Raw genomic sequence first — 20,982 nt, forward strand, 5'->3', positions numbered from 1 at the left:
ATCAAAAACTACTTAGAATGATGATTACATTAGTGCCATTGACGAATTCAAGCATGACACTGACTTACATTTTCCACATACATGGCCTCTCTTTCCTGGAAATGTTGCTTCTCCTTGCTGAAAAGGTTTTTAAGGCTCTGATTCTGCTCCTGGAGAAGACTGTATCTCTCTTCGTGGTCCCCCATCTTCCATGTAAGACTCTGAATCAGACTCTGCATCTCCTGCACTGAGGACTCATTCACAGGTGCCTGATTCCATACAGTCCAGAGAAGAAAAACAGATTTTAAGGAACCTTAGCTAGCAATTAAATAAAAAAAATTTGAGCAAATTTTAATATTTTATGGGCCGATATAATGACATGCAGGATGCTTTGTATGCCTTCTTTGCACAATTTTGTGTGCTACCACAGGGCATCCTATGTTCAAATGAGTTTTGCACATAAGCTAACTGTATGCAAAGATTCAGAGATATTAGAACATGGCTCAGTTAAATCCCATGGTACTGAGTGCATTAGATATTAATGAATAACTTCCAACCAAATACTGTGAATAATAGACTCTAATGTTTGCTACCATTTAAAAATTAGCAAGGAGGAAAAAGACCTCAAAAGGCTCTCAGTACATGGTGATTATACACCCAATTGTACTTCTAGAGCTATTACCTCATCATTGGCCAAAAACCTCTTTCAAAAGTTCTGACATTTTTATTTTTCTTATGATTGTGTAATTCCAAAATTCTTAAGTAAAAAAAAAATAAGACAAAAGAAAAAAATCTGTGTCTTCAAATCAGCAGCATAATTCTGTGCAGGTATTGGTACGTGTAAATATGTCCAAACACGCTCTTAAGCATTCAGTAAATCAAAGGGCACTTAGCTTTCAACCGCCGACTGGGACCAGTTTCACCACCGGCTTTATCAAGGTAGGATCAATGTCCCTGTGGCCCAGCACATCTTGTGCTACATTTGCTGTTTCAGCACCCCATTCATATGTTTTGCCAGTGGCCAAGCCACACTACTGCAACACAGAACACTGGATTTCCATTCTAAAATTAATCACTCATACTGCCTGACTTACTTGCCTGAGATCCAAGAAAGTACTGGAATAAGAGAGCACCTTTTGGTCTATAAGGTAACTGAAATAACTGCTGACTCCCCACTCCTTTTCTGGTACTGGCACTAACGCTTCCAAATCCAAAAAGTTTTTAAGTTTCAATGATTTTTATTCAGGATCAAACATATCCAACATCTAACAACTAAATATCAAGTCTAGACAAGAACAACATGACTGCAATCAAGCATAACAGAATGATAAGCAAAAACTTCAAACAGCAAAAAGCTGGATAACACATGATCCCATTATCATTTTGTGAGAAGACTCCCACACCCTCCCCCCTCATTACCCTGGTTCCCTTTCAACAAGATCACCTCTCCCCCCCCCCCTACCCAACCCTACTGTACCCATAACTGAAACATACACTGAGATGACCTGACATCTCGAATCTTATGATCCCAGGTCATCTTTGAAAGGATAACGTCTAGTATTCTTAATCCACCCTCCCCTACCCAAGCAAAGAACCCCAAAAATAACCCCCAATATAACTGTACCAACTTAGGAAATACTCTGAAATCTATTCAATACTGCGCTTCTTGCTTTATGGGAGATAGTTTGCAAGTAACAATTCCAGATACACATGAAAGCTCTTCTTCCACATGGAGAATTCCGAACAGATCTTGCCTCCACAAAATAAGGACATGCAGTCTATTCATCCAATACCAAAAAGAGGGAAGTTCCTCCTGCATCCAAAGCTTAAGTATGCACTTTTTCCCCAATGCATAAGCTTTACACAGTAATAAGCGTGAATTTTTATCCAAAATCCCATATGCCTCCCATTTATTTAGAAAGACTCCCTTCCAGGAAAATACTACACGATGACCAAAAAGAATCCCTAAGTATCGATGAAGCGACTTCCAAAATTCTTAAATGCCACTACATCACCAAAAGGCATGAAAAAAAAGGTACTGTCCCCCTGCTGACATTTGGAGCATTGACCAGCAGGCACCCAACCTGCTCTAGCAGCCTGATGTTGTGATATATATGCCCTGTAGAGTATTCAGTATTGGCTCACCTGAAGTTCTGCATTTCCAACCTGCTTTGGAATAGCTTTAATCAATTTTTGGAAATTCAACCCCTGCAGTTCGTACCCTAGATCCCTACTCCAAACCTCCTTAAGAGGACCATACTCCCAGAGAGGGAGAAGAGAAACCAAAGCTCTATGTAGACCTGATAAAGAAACCTGGCCAAAAGCATCTACTTGCAAAAAATCTCGAATTTTCTGACCCAGCCTCATATGCACAGCCCTGTGTTCTAAGCTAGTATAATAGTGGTGCAACAGCCGATATGCAAAATAATCTGTGTGAGTTAGGGAAAGCCTCTGCTGTAAATTCTGAAAAGAATAAACAACACCTTCCTCATTGAGAAAATGCTCAATCAAAACAATGCCCATGTCCGCTCATCTCTTAAACTGTCCAGGTTCCAGCCCTGGCAATAATTGATTCCAACAATTCAAAAAAGCCTGCCAGATACCTCTCAGTGGCTGAAGCAATACACTCCTACGACAAGAGCAAGGCAAACTTTTTGTCTGGGCATGCAAAAGAAAATTCAAATGCCAAGGTGCAAACAATTCCCTTTCCCATCACGTAGGCGTAAACTGCTCAGTACCAAACAACCAATCCCTAAGATGAAGAAAATACAAGCCTGATTATAGCGCAAATCAGAGATATTCTAGACGTATTTTCGGTTTCTTTCCCCCACACAAAAATTTCCTACACATCCTATTTAACTGCTGGAGATCTTTCCACAAAAGGCATAATGGTAAAACATAGAGCCAGCGAAGAAAAATAATCATTTTAAAGAGATTTATCCTGCCCATTAGAGATAACAGTAAATGACTCCATTTCTTGAAGTGAAGGTTGGTGTCTGTTAACAACCTATCAACATTCAAACTATATAGTCTCAAAGTCTCCATAGCCAACAACACCCCCAAATATTGAAAAGATTCACCGGCCCATTTCAACGGATAACGTTCCCGCCAAACCCAACCCTGAACCCCTGCCCTTTGCAATGCCTCCGATTTGTCAAGATTTAACTTAAAGCCTGAAAAATCCCCAAATTCAGTCATGCATTCTAACCAAGCCCCGATGGATACTTGGGGATTAATCACATGAACCAACAAATCATCAGCAAATGCTCCTATTTTAAAAGTATTTGAACCTAATTGAAAGCCTTGTATGTCTGGATTCCTCTGAATGTCACGTAGGAGGGGATCCAGAGTAAGGACAAACAAAAGTGGCGAGAGCAGGCAACTCTGTCTGGTAACACGATATATTGAGAAGGAGGAGGAAAGCAATCCATTCACCATCACTTGAGCTTGAGGAAGAAAATACAAAGCCTGTATAGCTTCCTGAAAAAAACCCTGTATGCCATAAGCATTCAATACCAAACAAAAAGTCCCACACTACCCTGTCAAAGGCCTTTTCACCATCAAAACTGATCAACACTAAGGGAACATCATGACCAGCTGCCAACTCTAGAGTAGTAAGAATCTTTTTCACATTCTTAGTAATATTGCGGCCTTGAACAAAACCCACTTGAGAGTCCTCAATCATATCAGGAAGTATATGAGATAGACAGTTTGCCAAAACGTTTGCAAATAATTTAGCATCATAATTGAGCAACAAGATCGGTTGATATGACTATGGTTTTAGTGGATCTCAACCTGGTTTCGGCAAAACGACTATCTGGGCTAGCCACAGGAATTCAGGCAACCGTCCCCCTCCTACTACAGTATTAAACAGAAGTCAGCAGGGATACAACCTTCTCTCTCAGAATCTTATAGATTTCTCCTCTATAGCCATCAGATCCAGGAGTCTTACCCAAGAGTCCTCTTTGTATAGCCCAAGATACCTCCTCCGCCTCAAAAGAAGCATTTAGTATAGCCAAACTGTTTGGATCCAACCATGAAAGATCCAAACCAGAAAGGTACAAACAGCTTTCCAACAGAAGAGGATCAGGGGACAAGTACAGAGAAGAAAGAAGAGGGGGGAGGGAAAGAATAGGAAAAAAGGGGAAATAAAGGTTGGGGAAAAAAATAAGACAGAATATACTTTTCTTTTATTTCTTTTCAGATTTTATTATATGTTTTTATGATTTTGATTACAGCTTAAGTAATTCGTATGAACTGTTTGACTGGTTTGCTGTGCTTTCCTATCATAAATGGATTTCAGAGTATGTTTTATAGTATTTTAACGTTATATTTTTATGTTATATTACATTGTAAACCATTCTGACTTACTTTTGTAATAAGTGACGGTCTAGTAAATGAATAAACGATAAATGATACAGTTGGGCATAGTACTCTCTCATAATGTGGTTCACTTGAACATTCTTATTTTCCAAAGCCTCAGTGGAGGAGTACACAGCATCAATCTTAAATGGACCCTGATGGGGATGAACTAAGCGGGCTAGCAATCTACCACTCTTATTTGCATGCTTGTATAATTGATATTGAAAATAACTGTGATTTTTGGGTATTGTGATGAATTAATTCATTTAGAGTACATTGCAACTCTAAAAGCTGCGCTTTAATCCATACATTATGGTGGATCCCATAAAGACGTCTCAGATGTGTAACCTCCCTTTCCAACCAGAGCAGCTCCCTGTCTCTAACCTTCTTTTGATGACTAACATAGGCTATAATCTCTCCCCTAAGCATCGCCTTAGCAGTATCCCGATATATGATAGGATTATCCACATGGGCAGCATTCGCTTAAATATCTGATATTTCAGTGAAATAAAGTCTACAAATCTCCCGTCCCCATAAAGCCGAACAGGGAACGTCCACTGATAGTGTCATGGGGACGCCCCGGGGAACTCCAAGCAGGCGGATACCATAGCATGATCTGAGATTTTAATGGGTCCAACCTCCACTGCCTTTATCATTGTAAACAAACAGCGAGAAATGAAGAAGTAATCAATCCTGGACATGGTGGCATGCACCCTAGACAAGCGAGTATAGTCTCATTCTACCGAGTGCAAGGTGCGCCAAACATCCACCAAATCCAGGACTTCACTCAACATTGAAATACCCCGAGAGTAATGATAGGATCCACTCACTGTCCCATGAGATCTATCTAACCTCGGGTCCCCCACTTCATTGAAGTCCCCGCCTACCAAAAAAGGAACCCATGAAAACTTTGAAAATGATGAAGAACTTGCTTGTAGAAGACTTTTTTTTATTATTATTTATTTATTAAATTTTAAAATAATACATTCACAATAATAAATGTATAGAAATCAGGAAATACATCCAAAAGATTAAAGAACCATCCATTACATTTCCATGGATTTTCAAAAGAATATCTTTCTTACTTAGTCCACTATAAACGATCAAGATACAAGGTATTGATCATAGGAAACAAAAGAGTAAAAAAACTCTTACAATAAACATAAGGGGGACAGAATCGCAAGTTTGCCTGCGGTTTCAACTCCCTACTGATGCCTCCGAGGCTTGAAGATCCCTGCTTTCTTTACTTACTAATAGGAGCTTCAATTTTTCTGGATCAAAAAAAACATAATGAACATTACCAAAAGAAACAAGACATCTGCATGCAAATTTCAGCTTAAATGATCCTCCCAGGGAGAGAGTTCGAGGCCTAAGCCCCAAAAATTCTCGCCTTTTCTTTTGTGTAGATTTGCTGACGTCAGGAAAAATCTGTATCTTTGAGCCAAAAAATTGAGCTTCCCTAAATTTGAAGTAAAGGCGAAATATATTATTTCGATCAGTCTCGAATGCAAAGGATACCAGGAGAGTAGTGCGTTCCGTTACAGTCTCTAATGATGTTTCAAAAATTTGAGTGAGATTTAAATCTGGAGCAATCTCCAGATTTGTTGTAATTCCAGTAATATAATAAGCTTTGACGATCGGAGGAAAAACTTCTTTTGGAATCTTTAAGATTTCTAGGAAATATTTCTGTAACATCTCTAATGGAGGTAATAGAGGGCTTTTAGGAAAGTTTAAGAATCGCAAGTTGTTTCGTCTAAGTTGATTGTCCAAAAATTCTACTTTCCTTTGGTCCCTTTCTTTCTCCATAAGAACATTGTCAACTAGAGTTTGTAATTTTTTAATTGCAATAGAATTTAACTCACTTTTCTCCTCTTGCTTCGCCGTTCTCGACTCCATTAGTTGTTGAGAATATTTAACATCCTTCACTTCAGCAGTCAATTCAAATAAAATCTTTTGCAGGGAAACATTCATTGTCTGGATGGCATCCCATAGGGTATCCAATGTAACAGTTGCTGGTCTAATTAGTTCGCTGAGTCTCACTGGTGAAGGCGTCTGAATGGAAGCGGGTACACTCTCCACTCTTCCCGCCTTGTGCTCAGACGTCGCCGCGTCTGGCGTCGAAAATCCCACAGGGCCGCTGCCAACTTCAAAACTATCCAGATGAAGTTCTCCTGTAGGGTCCGTCTCTCCACCCGGTCTCGGCGGCACAACTCTATTAGGCGGGCTCAGCGATATCGCCTCCGCGCCAAGTTCTCCGGTAAGCTGTTGTTTTGGGGCTTGTAGAAGACTTTATTGTAAGTATTAGCTGCATAAACATTACAAAGGAGCAGTGGTTGACGTTCAACAGTTACATGAACCAACAAAAATCGCCCAGCCTCATCATGAATAATTTTGTGAGTAACGAGCTGGATCCATTTCTAAACTAATATAATGACACCTGCCTTTTTGGCCCTCACCGGAGATTCAAAATAAGAATCAACCCACCAGCGACAAAGCTTTTGATGCTCCCTTGAATCTAGATGCATTTCTTGCAGGAGGGCAATGGACACCTTCTGTTGGTTTAGCACTTGAAGTATTTTCTGACGCTTAATTTGGGAAGAAATACCTCCCACATTCCAAGCTACAATTTTGAAGGGCATTACATGATAGCATTGTATAAATGACACAGAAAGGTGATAACCACTCAGAGAGCGATAAGGACATCCCAGCCAGTATCCCAGCCAGTACTCTAACCATAGTATCTTCTGTTGCAAATTCTCCCATTTAACAATCCGGGGTTCGCTGCTTATATCCAACCTCCCAACCCTCGCAAGAAAATTCCCGTCCATCCCACCCCTCCCTCCCCCAGCCCCTCCCCTTGTCCAAATGGACACCATGAGGTGTGCGACTTCTGTACCCCCAACTGCAGACCCCAACTTGTAACTTAAAAGTGAAAAAAACATCTAATGACACCCAGTTTTCCTCCCAGCCAAGTAGACCAGTGCAAACAAACAGCAGAGTTTCCGCCTTTGAACCTAGGGGGAAAAAAAAGAAAGGGCCAAACACAAAAGCGTCTCAGAACACACTCCCCTCATCCTCACAGTCACTATCAGAGAGGTCCCAGGTATAATACTAAAGTCTAAGAAGTCACGCAGATGTGCTCGGCTTACCACATTCCAGCTGAGCCACAAAAACTTGCACTGCTTCAACTGTATCATAATACTGAAAAGTTCTGTTGTGATGGATCCTCAGCTTAGCTGGACGTAACAAGCTAAAATATACTTGCAGCTTATGTAGGTGGTCACAAAGCGAAGAAAACTGTCTATGTTGAAGAGAAACTTTGGTAGAATAGTTTTGAAAACACAAAATCTTATGTCCTTCATATGCCAGGGTTTTACCACTTCTAAGTGCTGACAATATCTCCATCTTTTGATGATAATGAAGCAGTCTAAAGATGAGGTGGTCCGTAGGTGATCATTTGGGATCCAGTCAATGTGCATGTTCTATGTGCAGAGGGCTAGCCGTACTTTGATGCTGCAAGACTCTAGGGAACCAAGCTTCCAAAAAAACCCGTAATTCCGCATCATGCACCGATTCCGGCAATCCAAACAGTCTTAGGTTATTCCTGCGGGAGCAATTTTCCAAGTCATCAACTTTCTCTTCAAAGGAAGTAACCTTATCTTGAAGGCTCTTGATTTCCAATGAGAATTCTTGCATCGAAGTTTTCACGTCTCCAACTCTGTTGAGCCACCTGAAGGTCCATGGTGAAAGTAGGAAATCGGTGTTCCATACCATCCAATTTATCTATAATTTGTTGCAACTGTATTCCCAGAGCCTGCTCCACGGCCTGGGGGACCTCTGTGACTATTTCCGACACCCAGGTGGATTCCACAGTAGGCAAGGGAGGGGCACTTTTCTCCGTCAACTTTAATCCTCCTCCTCGAGTCTTCTCCACATCTTTCCTGGATCCTCGAGTAGCCATAAGAAAACACAGCGCCCCCCTCCCCCAGGCAACTCCAGTGCTTCAATGTCCCTCTGCAGTCAGAATAGCTGACAGGCACTACCTCTTCCAGGCAGGCAGGCAGTTTCTGCCAGCATCTTGCCTCTGCCACACTGGAACATTCCTGAAACTTGCTGGATCCAATGATGACAAGCTCTGGAGACACAGCCACTACACATTTCAGGATAGAGACCTACACTGGAGACCTTAAATGCCTTTCTAACCTGAGCTGTCCTCAACTAGGATGGTAGCTTTTTTAGTAACTGCCACGATCAAAACATCCACCTTGGCCAGCTTCAACTGTTCTTTAACTCTGGAAGCAAAGGGTACAATTTACTCATAGCTCTACCAACCCTGCTTCAGGATGGTCCCCTTCTGCCGAGATTAAATCTGAATGGTCTGATGCACAAAGGCTCTGGATGGCTTTCTAATAAATTCCAAGATGGGATCCCCCGCCAATGGAATTTCTTGGACTTGGCAACCAAAATAATCAAGATCTCCTCCATGAAGAAGAGGCAAACTACCAATGTACATCCTATATAATAATTCTCACCTCCAACGTTCTAATGTGCCTGGGACCGTGCCTCCCTCAGAGGTGGTCTGCTAGGCAGGCACACAGAGACGTCAGTGACAGCTGATTCCGAAGCAAGGGGAGGAGTAGGACTCCTCCATCTGCCTGGGAATCAGCTGTCAGTGCACCACTCCCTGCCACTTCAGAGCAAGTGGCAGGGAGCGGGGCAACACAGATTCCCCCCCCCTCGCCGCATCACCAACCCGCCCCCCCCCCCCACCCAACGAGCATGAACACCCCGTGTCCCCTCACGCACCTCCCACCGAGTTCCACACTCCGCCCTCCCTCCGATTTCAACACCCCCCCCCCCCGCGTTACGGACCCCTGTACCCCCCTTCCCGCCGAAAAACATCCCCCGCCGCTGTCCAGTACCTGTGCTGACGGGGGACCCCAACCCCCGTCAGCCGAAGTCCTGTGCTGGCCTTTGCGGCGTAGCTTCTTCAATGATCTTCTGTTGAAGTTCCTCTGCGTCCGTCTGACGTCAGACGCAAGCAGAGGAACTTCAACAGAAGATCATTGAGGAAGCAATGCCGCGAAGGCCAGCACAGGACTTCGGCTGACGGGGGTTGGGGTCCCCTGTCAGCACAGGTACTCCACAGCGGCGGGGGACAGTTTTCGCCGAGAAGGGGGGGGGTCGACAGGGTCATGGGAGGGGGGTACAGGGGTCCGTAAGGCGGAGGGGGGGTGAAAACGGAGGGAGGGCAGAGTCTGGAACAGCGAGGTAGGGTGGGGGATGGCCTTGCTAATGCCCATTTCCTTCCCTTAAGAAACGGGCATTTTTTACTTGTAAGTACATAAGTATTGCCGTACTGGGACAGACCAAAGGTCCATCAAGCCCAGCATCCTGTTTCCATCAGTGGCCAATCCAGGTCACAAATACCTAGCAAGATCCCCAAAAAGGACAATACATTTTATGCTGCTTATCCCAGAAATAAGCAGTGGATTTTCCCCAAGTCCATTTTAATAATGAATGGTCTATGGGCTTTTCCTTTAGGAAGTCATCCAAACCTTTTTAAACCCAGCTAACTGCTTTTACTACATTCTCTGGCAACGAATTCAGGAGTTTAATTACACTTTGAGTGAAGAACAATTTTCTCTGTTTTAAATGTACTACTTCGTAGCTTCATTGCGTGTACCCTAGTCCTAGTATTTTTGGAAAAAGGAAACAAGTGATTCACGTCTGCCCGTTCCACTCCACTCATTATTTTATAGACCTCTATCATATCTCCCCTCAGCCGTCATTTCTCCAAGCTGAAGAGCCCTAGCCGCTTTAGACTTTCCTCATATGGAAGTAATTCCATCCCGTTTATGATTTTCGTCGCCCTTCTCTGTACCTTTTCGAATTCCAATATATCTTTTTTGAGATGCGGTGAACAGAATTGAACACTATATTCGAGGTGTGGTCACACAATGGAGCGAATGTCCTCATTTTTGTTTTCCATTCCTTTCCTAATAATACCTAACATTCTATTTGCTTTCTTAGCCGCCGTCACACACTGAGCAGAGGGTTTCAACGTATCATCAACGATGACACCTAGATCCCTTTCCTGGTTGGTGGCTCCTAATGTGGAACCTTGAATTACGCAGCTATAATTTGGGTTCCTCTTTCCCACATGCATCACTTTGCACTTGCTCACATTAAATGTCATCTGCCATTTAGATGCCCAGTCTTATAAAGTCCTGTTGTAATTTTTCACAATCCTCTTGCGATTTAACAAACTTTAAATTTGCCGATTACACAAAGTTATTCAATTACCTCACTAGTTACTCCCATCTCTAGATCATTTATAAGTATGTTAAAAAGCAACAGTCATAATGTAGTATACTATTCAATGCAGAACAAAGGTGCTATACTGGGGAAATTCTAAAGACAAGAAATCAGCTCACACAGGTATCACATTAACCACCATAAAAGAAACCAAATTGACACCTCTGTGATAAGAGTGTTTTTCCAAGATCTGAGCACTGCATCAATAACGTTACTTTCAGAAAACTATGAAGAAATTTTAAAACAATCCAGAAACGTAAGACCTTTGAAGATTATAAAATATCTTCATAACTATGTGACAAGGCTGGGTTTACTCTCACATTATAAACCATAAACTTATACTACCTAGTCACCTGATTGCCCATCTGCCTCTCCCCGTTTTTAACCCCCCCCCCCCCCCCCCCCCACACACACACACACACACACACACTTTTCCCTTTAAGACTATCACTGGAATGCTTTATGTTTTTCTTATATATTCTGACATTGTCATCTTTTGTTCATATTGTCCTGACTTGAGGAAGAAGGCTCTGGCCTTCAAATGCTATGAATGGGCTTAGTGTCCTTAGGCCTTTCCTGTGTGCTAAGCCCATTTCTAGCGTGGTCATTTTTTTTTCAATGTTAATATTTCTGGTCGCGTTGCCATATCAAAAAAATTACTGCAGAAGCACTTACCACCTCCTATTTAGGAGGCACCAAGGATTCCTGCTTTAAGGACATGTTAACTAGTTAGTGTGGCGCTAACGTCAATACACTAGCTGGTTAGCGCATCTATGCTCCCTGTCATGTCTCCTCCGATCAGGGGCGTAGCCAGACCTTGGCAGGAGGGGGTCCAGAGCCCAAAGTGGGGGAACACATTTTAGGCCGCCGCTTCCGAACCCCCCCCCCCCCCCCGGTGACCACAAGGTACCTTTGCTGGTGGGGGTCCGAGAATGTGCGAGAATGCATGGCGCAACTGGAAACTGGAAAGGAGGCAAATGCAAGACCAGCACGGGACAGATAAATGCTTCAGCTGGCAGGGGTTGGGGTCATGGACCCCCGCCAGCCAAACCAGGGGCCCCAGAGCCAATTGGGGGGAGCTCAGGCCCCCGTCGCCCCCCATAGCTATGCCACTGCCTCCGATGCTGAATGAAAAAAACTGGCCTGCTATTTGTTACTGGAAACTGAGCTCACAAGGCGAGTATCTAAAGCTTTCACATTTAATCTTTCACATTTTGCCTTTGCCTTTTTTTCTTTTTTATATCAATAATTTTTATTAATAAACATCAGAATAAACATATCTTCCTTAATACAAAGTATACACTTGTATATTTCCTCAATGGTGTACAATTCTATACAGCTCTCACCGTAAACATTCTCTTTTATCTATCAACTATAAATCTGCAAATGTGCAAAGACAAACATTAGTTTTCATTTCTCCCCCCCCCCATCCCCCATCCCCCCCCCCCTCCCCATCAAACACCTATTACTAACTCACTTGGGTCATGGCTCTAATGTGTGTCCAAAGTTCATCATTCATATTATAAATTCCCAACCGTTTATCGGTTAGTTTCTCCATCTCCTCAATTAGGGAAAGCTTTAGGATCCAGTCTTGCTCTGCTGGTGCCACCGGCTGTTTCCAAAACCGAGCAATGACACTCTTTGCAGCTGTCAAACACATCCTCTTCAGACGTCTTTGCCATTTGACTCCTCGTCTGTTCCCTAAGCCCAACAGGCACCACTGAGGCTCACATAGGAAGTTCTTGCCTGTATGGGCAGTTATCTTTGCAGTTATAGTTTGCCAATACACTTGTAATTTCCCACAGGACCACCAGATATGTAAAAAAGTTCCCACATCCGTTGAACATCTCCAACAATACTGTGAGGCCCCTGGAAACATCATATGTAATCTATATGGGGTAAAATACCATCTCGAGAGTACCTTGAAGGCATTTTCTTTTAACAACACGCATGTTGATGCCTTATTAACTTCCACAATAATGGCCTTCCACTCATGAACTGTCAATTCCTTCTCCAAATCTTTTTCCCATTTAGTCATATACAAGCATTTCTCAAAACTCACTCCCCTTATAAATTTATACAGCCTGGATATAACTCCCCTCATTGTTCCCAGTGAGCCCCACATGTTTTCTAATACCTCATAATCCTCTGGATCGTTTCTTAGCCATCCTTGTGTGTAAATATAATGTTGGACCTGCAAATAAAAAAATCTGTCCCTATCCAAAACCCCATAATCGTCCTTGAGCTCTGTAAATAATCTCATTTTCCCATCTTCCAATAAATCTCGAAACCTCAATATGCCCCTCTCCGCCCACCTCTTTGCTATGGGATTTCCCAGCCCCACTCTAAATGTAGGTTCCCCCCGAATACAAGCATATGTAGATGTGATTCTATTTTTCCAAAAGCGTGACCTAAGGGAACCCCATAGTGTCAATAAATGCCCTACAAACGGGTTGGTAGTAAGCCTGCCCACAGTGGGGTAAGTTGAAGATGCCCATAGTACTGACTGCAGGCTATGCCGCTGCACCATCTCCTGGTCCATGTGTGCCACCACCGACCATCTTTCCTGACCCCACATGGATATCAGTTTCAGTTGTGCAGCCCAGTAATACCATTCAAGGTTCGGGACCCCTCTCCCACCCATCCTTTGCCTTTTTTTCTTATCTAAAACTATGTCCGTGTTTACACTGTTTTAGTACTGAATCCTCCTACCACAGGCAAGGAGCCTTCACCTCCCATTCCTTTTTGTGCACATACACGTTACCCTGACCAGGTTCTGTGTATGTGTACATATTCTGATTGGTTATCCTGTTTGGGCTAGGTAGAGCAAGAGTATAACTGTAGTTATAAGCTTGTATTTTTAAGGAGCTTTTTTTTTTCCTTTCTGTTCTTTGCTTTATTACTCTGTGCACTGTGGGGATTTAGCCACAAGTCTCCACAGCCCAGACCCTTCAAAAGCACAGGAGGCTAGAGCCTGCTATGAAGATCCTCTACTTACAGGAGCAATGTAGTTGTACTCTGTTGACATCATATTAACAGTATGCATCATATCTACTTCCTGGGTGACTGTGTATGTCTGTAGTTTATGAACATTTGCTATCTGAAAACAAAAAACCCACAAGATATAAGCAGAAGTCTCAACTGTTCTAAATCACCTTCTATAAGAAAAAATAATGCACGCAGATGGAAAACTAACCGCTTTAGTGTGTCCCATGCTAGGCCTAACGCAGCAAAATCATCTAACACAGCTTAGTATAAATGACCCTTACTGCTTGAGGAGACATTTGAGGATTTTTGAATAAGAACTGCTAACGTATTGAATTTGGATTAGTTTATCTAAATTCTGATTTGTCCTTCAAGCTTTATGTCTTCATTATCGGAATTAACTGTTTTCCTGTTAATATGGTTTACATGTATCATCTTCTTTTCTTTTTTTTTTGTTTGTTTGCTTATTTGTGAAAAAAGTACAGCATTTCCTAGCTCTCTAGTTTTTAGAGCAATGCAGAATCAATTCAAGCACATCTCCAGCTAGAACTGCTATGAAGTACCTTCACATCCTCAACAGGAACAACTACTTCCTTGGCAGTGTTGCTTGACCCAGTGGCTATCTGCAAGTCAATAATATAAGCTTCCTTCTCAGCCAACTTCTTATCCTTTTCCACAAGCATAGCATCTAGTTCAGATCCTCGCTGACACAGGGCCTTTATTTCTGTGTTCTAAGAATAAAAACAAAGAATAACTATTGCACTATAAAACAAATATGTCTTTATAAATATTGAAAAAAATCTTCGCTTTTTTCTTTTTCATGAAGCTTCTTGGTCTATGTACACATGAATTTGCTTTCTTGTAATATCTAAAATAGCTACTCGGTTGACAGGAATGTTAAATGACAAATCACATTTACCTAAAGAATACACTCCCTCATATCTTGGCAAAAGATTTCTAAATCTCACAGTACAGCTAGGTTTCACAGCTTGAATGAACAGTTCTACAAAACATTTGCTCAATTTCTTTAAAAATGTCTTGGTTCTACAATACTTATTCCACATTGGAGCTCATTTACAAATAGTTAGTGTGCTATTCCTGAATGCCCTATGGCAGACAGCAAATGCAACACATTTACTGACCTCCATAATTTTTTATAACGTTGTTCTGAAGAGTAAAAATATATATATAAGCACAAAATAAAAATGAACCTTTTAATCTCATACCTTTTTGTGTAGTTCTTCATTTTTCTGTGAAATTTGGGATTCCAATTCTTCCACCTTCCTTCTCAACATTAAAATTTTCCCTCGGTTTGCAGCAGCATTTTCCTGATCACCATCATTAGAAGTCTAAAAGAAAACAAAGAGAGCATATTTAACTTTTATATGTTCTTATGTAAGAACATTAATTATAATTCATGGCATTATTTTTCTTCATATGCCAATATAGCGAAGACACTTGCCTCTAGCAGGTATTCTCCGAGGACAACAAGGCTTCACATTTGCTTCACATTCTCACAAGTAGTTAGACGCATCCCTCATAACCCGGGCCGGCAAAATACCAGAGAGATTAACGAGAGCTTTCCGGGGTCCAAGCAGCTCCAATGCACATGCGTAAGTGCCTTCCCGCCCGCAGCACAACCACACCTCTAATACAAAAGCAAAAAGCAAAATACAAAATGAAGAAAACACAACTCCAAGGGGAAGTGGGTGAGATTGTGAGAATGTGAAGAGTGCTGTCCGCGGAGAATACCTGCTAAAGGTAAGTATCTTCGCTTTCTCCGAGGACAAGCAGGCTTACCATTCTCACAAGTGGTGAATCCCGAGAATTCAGGCTCACCCAAAACAACAATGGACAATTGAGCCTCGCATCGGCGAGGACTTAACACAGATTAACCTGAAACTATATACATCTAGATGAGGGTGCAGCATGGAACAGAACAAAATGGGCTTAGGAGGGTGGAGTTGGATTCTAGACCCAAACAGATTCTGCAATACTGACTGCCCAAACCGACTGTTGCGTCGGGTATCCTGCTCAAGACAGTAGTGAGATGTGAATGTGTGGACTGAAGACCACGTCGCAGCCTTGCGAATTTCTTCAATGGAGGCTGACTTTAAGTGGGCTACCGACATGGTCATGGCTCTAACATTATGAGCCGTGACATGACCCTCCAAAGTCAGCCCAGCCTGGGCATAAGCGAAGGAAATGCAATCTGCTAGCCAATATGATATGGTGCATTTCCCGATGGCGACCCCCATCCTGTTGGGATCAAAAGAAACAAACAACTGGACGGACTGTCAGCGGGGCTTGGTCAGTTCCATGTAAAAAGCCAACACTCTCTCTTGCAGTCCATGGTGTGCAAGCTGACAGAATGGGCATGAGATCAGAGAAAGAATGTTGGCAAGAAAATCGACTGATTCAGATGGAACTCTGACACCACATTCGGCAGGAACTTAGGGTGCGTGCAGAGGACTACTGTGCTATGATGAAACTTAGTATAAGGTGCATCCACTACTAAGGCCTGAAGCTCACTGACCCTACGAGCCCAAGTAATAGCCACCAAGAAAATGACCTTCCAGGTCAAGTACTTCAGATGGCAGGAATTCAGTGGCTGAAAAGCAGGAATTCAGCTGGGTGAGAATGATGTTGCGATACCATGACACTGGTGGAGATTTGACAGAGGGCTCATGGAAGTCTCATGGTCAAATTGGACCAAATTGTCCAGCACTGAAGAGAGCTGTTAAGCTCTGAAGACACCTGGATGACATCTTCTAGGCTTCCTGTGGCATGACACCACTGAGAAGTTAGAGTCCACTGATAAGATCTCATGTGTAGGCATGAAATGTGTGTAACGTGCACTGTGGAAGCCATTTGGCCCAACAATCTCAACATCTGCCGAGTTGTGTCCTGCTGCGAAGTCCAAACTTTGGAAGTCAAGAAAAGAAGATTGTCCACACGTGCCTCCGGGAGATAAGATCGGATGGAGATGGGACTTGGAGTAGTTGATAAGAAACCCTAGTAGTTCCAGCACCAAATAGCCATCCGCATGGACTCCCAAGTACTGTCCTCGGAGGTGCTCTTCACCAGCCAATCATCAAGATAAGGAAACACATGAACTCCCAGTCTGTGTAGCGATGCTGTGACTACCACTAGACACTTAGTAAAGACCCTGGAGCTGACGTGAGGCCAAAAGGCAACACGCGGTACTGAAAGTGATGTGTTCCAAACTGAAACTGAAGATACTTCCGGTAGGCTGGAAGAATCAAGATGTGCGTGTTGCATCCTTCAAGTCCAGAGAGCACAGCCAATCATTTTCCTGAATCATGGGAAGAAGGGTGCCCAGGAAAACCATCCTGAACTTTTCTTGGACTAGGAATTTGTTCAGGGCCCTTAGGTCTAGGATGGGACGCACCTCCCCTGTCTTTTTCTGCACAAGGAATAGAATCCCTGCTCTTCTTCCCTTGGTGGAATGGGTTTGAACGCATGGGCCTTGAGAAGGGCAGAGTTCCTATGCATGTACTGAGAGCTGAAAGAATGGGCTCTCGGAGGACAATTTGGAGGTTTGGAAATCGAGAGTATACCTGAGCCAGACTATTTGAAGAACCCACTGGTCGGAGGATATGAGAGGCCACCTTTGCTGAAAAAAAAAATTAACCTTCCCCAACCGGCAAGTCATCTGGGACAGAAACTTTGATTGTGGCTATGCTCTGTTGGAGTCCCTTGCTTTAGCTGGAGCAGCCGGGGCCTTGGCCGCATGCTGTTGATGAGAACGAGCAAGCTGGGGCTGAGTCTGAGCAGGCTGGCGAGCCAAAGGAGAGTACCTACGCCTAGCGTAGGAACAGGGAGCACGCCATGTCCTACTAAAATACCTCCTGGATAAGGAGACAGTTGCAGAAGACACCCGGTGGGAGAGAGAAGACATAGCATCAGTGAGCTTCTTGGTCATTGACCTCCTCTATGGAAAAATTATCCCCTGGGCAAGAGGCATCCTAGTGGTTAGTGCAGCGGACTATGATCCTGGGGAACTGGGTTCAATTCACACTGCAGCTCCTTGTGACTGTGGGCAAGTCACTTAACCTTCCATTGCCCCAGGTACAAAATAAAGTACCTGAATATATGTAAACCGCTTTGAATGTAGTTGCAAAATACCACAGAAAGGCAGTATATCAAGTCCCATTTCCCTTTCCCTCTGCTGGACAGAATGGTCCAGGTCAGAAATACACAGCCATGAGTGTCTGTGCATTGCTATACCTTGGATGCTACGTCAAAAGTGTCGTAAGTGCCCCTGGCTGCATGAGGCCTTCCAGAAGCTGAGGGAGGAAGGCCTGGATGAGCACATCACTACATGAGGCCTTCCAGAAGCTGAGGGAGCAAGGCCAGGATGCGCTCATTGAGGGTTGACGTTGATAAAGGCTGTGGAACCGGTTGGGGCTCAGGTTGCAGAATCGTTGGGGCCGGTGCAGAAGCAGGACCTCAGCTACTAGGAGATGCACATATCGGCACCTCATGGATGAAAGGGGTGCGGTCCTCCCGGCATTGACACTTTTCAGGTGCTGAATCCCTTGGTGCCCCGGAGCTCCTGGCACCGAGTGTCGATGGAGAGCGGTGACAGTGCTTCTTGGCCTTCGTCCGATGCATATCACCCATGCTCCTCGGTGCTAACGAGTACGACGTGGAATCCTCACGTTGCCTCAGGGTCAGGTCCAACGATGGACGGTCCCAGGGTGCTTGAGTAGTAGGGGGCCTTGGGATAGGTGGAAACACTAGATGCCTCACGGCTCCCAGTGTCTTGGGGTTTTCTATCAGCCATTCTTACCGTGACTCCCGATGCAGCACTCGATGTCCATGTCGACGCCGAAGAAACGAACCTGGCCCCAAAATCTTCTCGCGTTGAGCCTCTCGGGAAATTTGGGTTCTTTTCTTCATTCAAAGAGAAAGGACACAATTGGCAGGGCTATGGTCGTGCCTGAGGCACTGTAGACACCAAGAATGGGTCATTTCCCAAAATGGTACGGTTGCACCGGGTACAGAGTTTGAAGCCACTGGAAGTCTTCAATGACATGGAAGGAAAAATTAATTTGGTGACATTAAAGTCGGGCTGCTACCTAAAAGGGGGAAAGAAGGCACAAAAAGGAGACCCGACAGAGCAGGCCTAAAACCGGCCCATGCCAAAAAAGAACAAAAGCTTAAACGCAGGCAAAAGAGCTAAGGACTGTGAGGGTCTTTTTTTTTTTTAACAAATTGAAATAAGAAAGATAAAGGGAGCGGGTAGCAAAAACCACCGAAAAGGCACAAAAATAGCTCTCTCCTGGACCTGTGAGGAACAAGTGAAAAAAGCCACCGCTGAAAGGCATGGTCGCTGCGGGCAGGAAGCCACTCGTGCATATGCATTGGAACGCTGGTCGCGCTCCAGAAAGTTCTCGTTAATCTCTCTGGTATTTTGTTGGTCCGGGCAATGCGAGATGCGTCTACCCACTTGTGAGAATGGTAAGCCTGCTTGTCCTCGGAGAAATAAGTCTTTTATGTAACCTATTCTCTACAATAAATACATGCAACAGAAATTACATGTCACTTTTACACAAAGAACCAAATCACATATGAACTGTTTTACTAGACAATGAATACGCATAGCTCCATCCTTTCAAATAAAGCCACCTTTTTATTCACTTTTATCTCCTGTGATCCAGATGCAAGTTGCTTCTTAAGTTCTTCCAGCTGAGAGGACAGTGATGCAACCTTTGCTTTGTTCTGAAGTTTAGCTTTTGAGAGTTTGACTTCCGAAGCTTCTTTTTCTTCCTGGAAGTAAAAAAATATTTCCAACATTAACATTTGAATAACAAGTGTTGGTGGGAGTGCAATTATGAAGGCCTAGACCATGCGGGTCCAGTGCTGGTAATGTTTAATATAAAGGAAAAACATAATCTACAGAGACATAGGCATTCCTGTTAAGCCCTAAGGCAAGGGAGGAAAAGACATACTGTGAGAGTAAAAACTCTTAGGCAGATGATTAAAAGCCCTGCACTGTTCCAATCAGCGAACAGTGTGGGGGGGGCCTTTACTGGACCTATGATCAGAGATAACTGCATGCAAATTTAAGCACAGGCACAATCCTCCCACACTTGTTTGACAGTTCTGGGAAGTTTGACAGTGAGGCCCTCATGATCAAAAGCAAACTCTGGCGCTAGAGGCTGTTAACGCCATACTAGCGCCACAGTTTGCAGCCGACCCATTATCAGAGCCCTCGAGTGCCTGAAACAGCGCACTCGAGGGCTCTCAGTGCAAGTAGCATGCAAATGCATGCTAAACAGGGCTTCTAGCGCAATTAGCTTGCAAATGCATGCTAATTGGCGCTTAACGCATTCATCCCCAATGATCAGCGACCAGCGCGCCAAAGATTGGGTCGCTGGCCGCAGCAAAATCAACGCCAGCTCCGAGCTGGCGTTAGATTTTGCGGATCATTGGGGAGGAATGGTGAGCCCTGTCCAGCATGCAGTTGCATGCTGGCAGGCCCCCCCTTCCCCCCCCAAGGCAAACGCGAACGGGAGGCTGGAGGTCCGGTGGACCTCCGGTCCCCCCCGACGATCCCCCCCCATGTTCACGGAGGGCTGGAGATCCGGTGGGTCTCCAGCACCCCCGAACCGCCGCCTCCCGAAAAACGGTATCCTACCCTCCCACCCACCGACGGGAGGGGGGGGCTGGAGGATCGGTGGGTCTCCAGCCCCCGAAACCCCCAGAAATTGTTGATTGGCCGCCTCCGGCCAAAGGGGGGGCCATCGCTCCCTTACATGGTCTGTAGCCCTGCCCAGTGCATCCCAGGATGCAGTGGGCGGTGCTGAGCGCTGCCATTTTGGGCGTCGACTGACTGGAAGAGGAGGGAGGCAGGCAGGCTGCGTCCCTCCTCCAACAAAAGGTAGGGGGGCCGGAAGGGGGGGGGGGTGTCACGACACCACAGCACACCACGGACCGCCAGGGCATCTAAGGACAACGCTGGGGGGAGGAGGCGGCCAATCAACGATTTCTGGGGGTTTCGGGGGCTGGAGACCCACCGATCCTCCAGCCCCCCCCCCCCCGTCGGTGGGGGTGGGAGGGTAGGACAGCGTTTTTCGGGAGGCGGCCACTTAAGGATTGGGTTCGGGGGGGGGATGCTGGAGACCCACAGGACCTCCAGCCCCCCCCCCCCCCCCGTCACTGGGTGGGGGGGGGGGAGAGGGTTTGGCCGGTGGCGGCCACGACGTTTTCTGGGGTTTTGGGGGGGGGGGGGGCCTCATTATTCGGGCCTCGGGGCAGACTGTTTGACAGGTTTGGGCTTTTGACAGTCCAGACCTGTCAAACAAGTGC

At 44.6% G+C, this 20,982-nt stretch overlaps 1 protein-coding gene across 3 annotated transcripts in view; it reads right to left on the minus strand.

The window, feature by feature from the left end:
- The window catches only part of LOC115468775 (golgin subfamily B member 1-like), a 133,054-nt gene that overhangs the window by 98,594 nt on the left and 13,478 nt on the right, over positions 1-20,982 (minus strand). For all 3 annotated transcript variants that reach the window (XM_030200754.1, XM_030200751.1, XM_030200753.1), the window contains exons 4-7: positions 19,300-19,440; positions 14,871-14,993; positions 14,208-14,375; positions 69-248 (exon numbers count right to left, since the gene is read on the minus strand). In XM_030200754.1, coding sequence (XP_030056614.1) covers positions 69-248; positions 14,208-14,375; positions 14,871-14,993; positions 19,300-19,440 — 612 coding nt within the window. The remainder of the gene's footprint in view (positions 1-68; positions 249-14,207; positions 14,376-14,870; positions 14,994-19,299; positions 19,441-20,982) is intronic.

This window comes from Microcaecilia unicolor, chromosome 4, assembly GCF_901765095.1.
Source record: "Microcaecilia unicolor chromosome 4, aMicUni1.1, whole genome shotgun sequence".
Classification (NCBI taxonomy): Eukaryota; Metazoa; Chordata; class Amphibia; order Gymnophiona; family Siphonopidae; genus Microcaecilia; species Microcaecilia unicolor.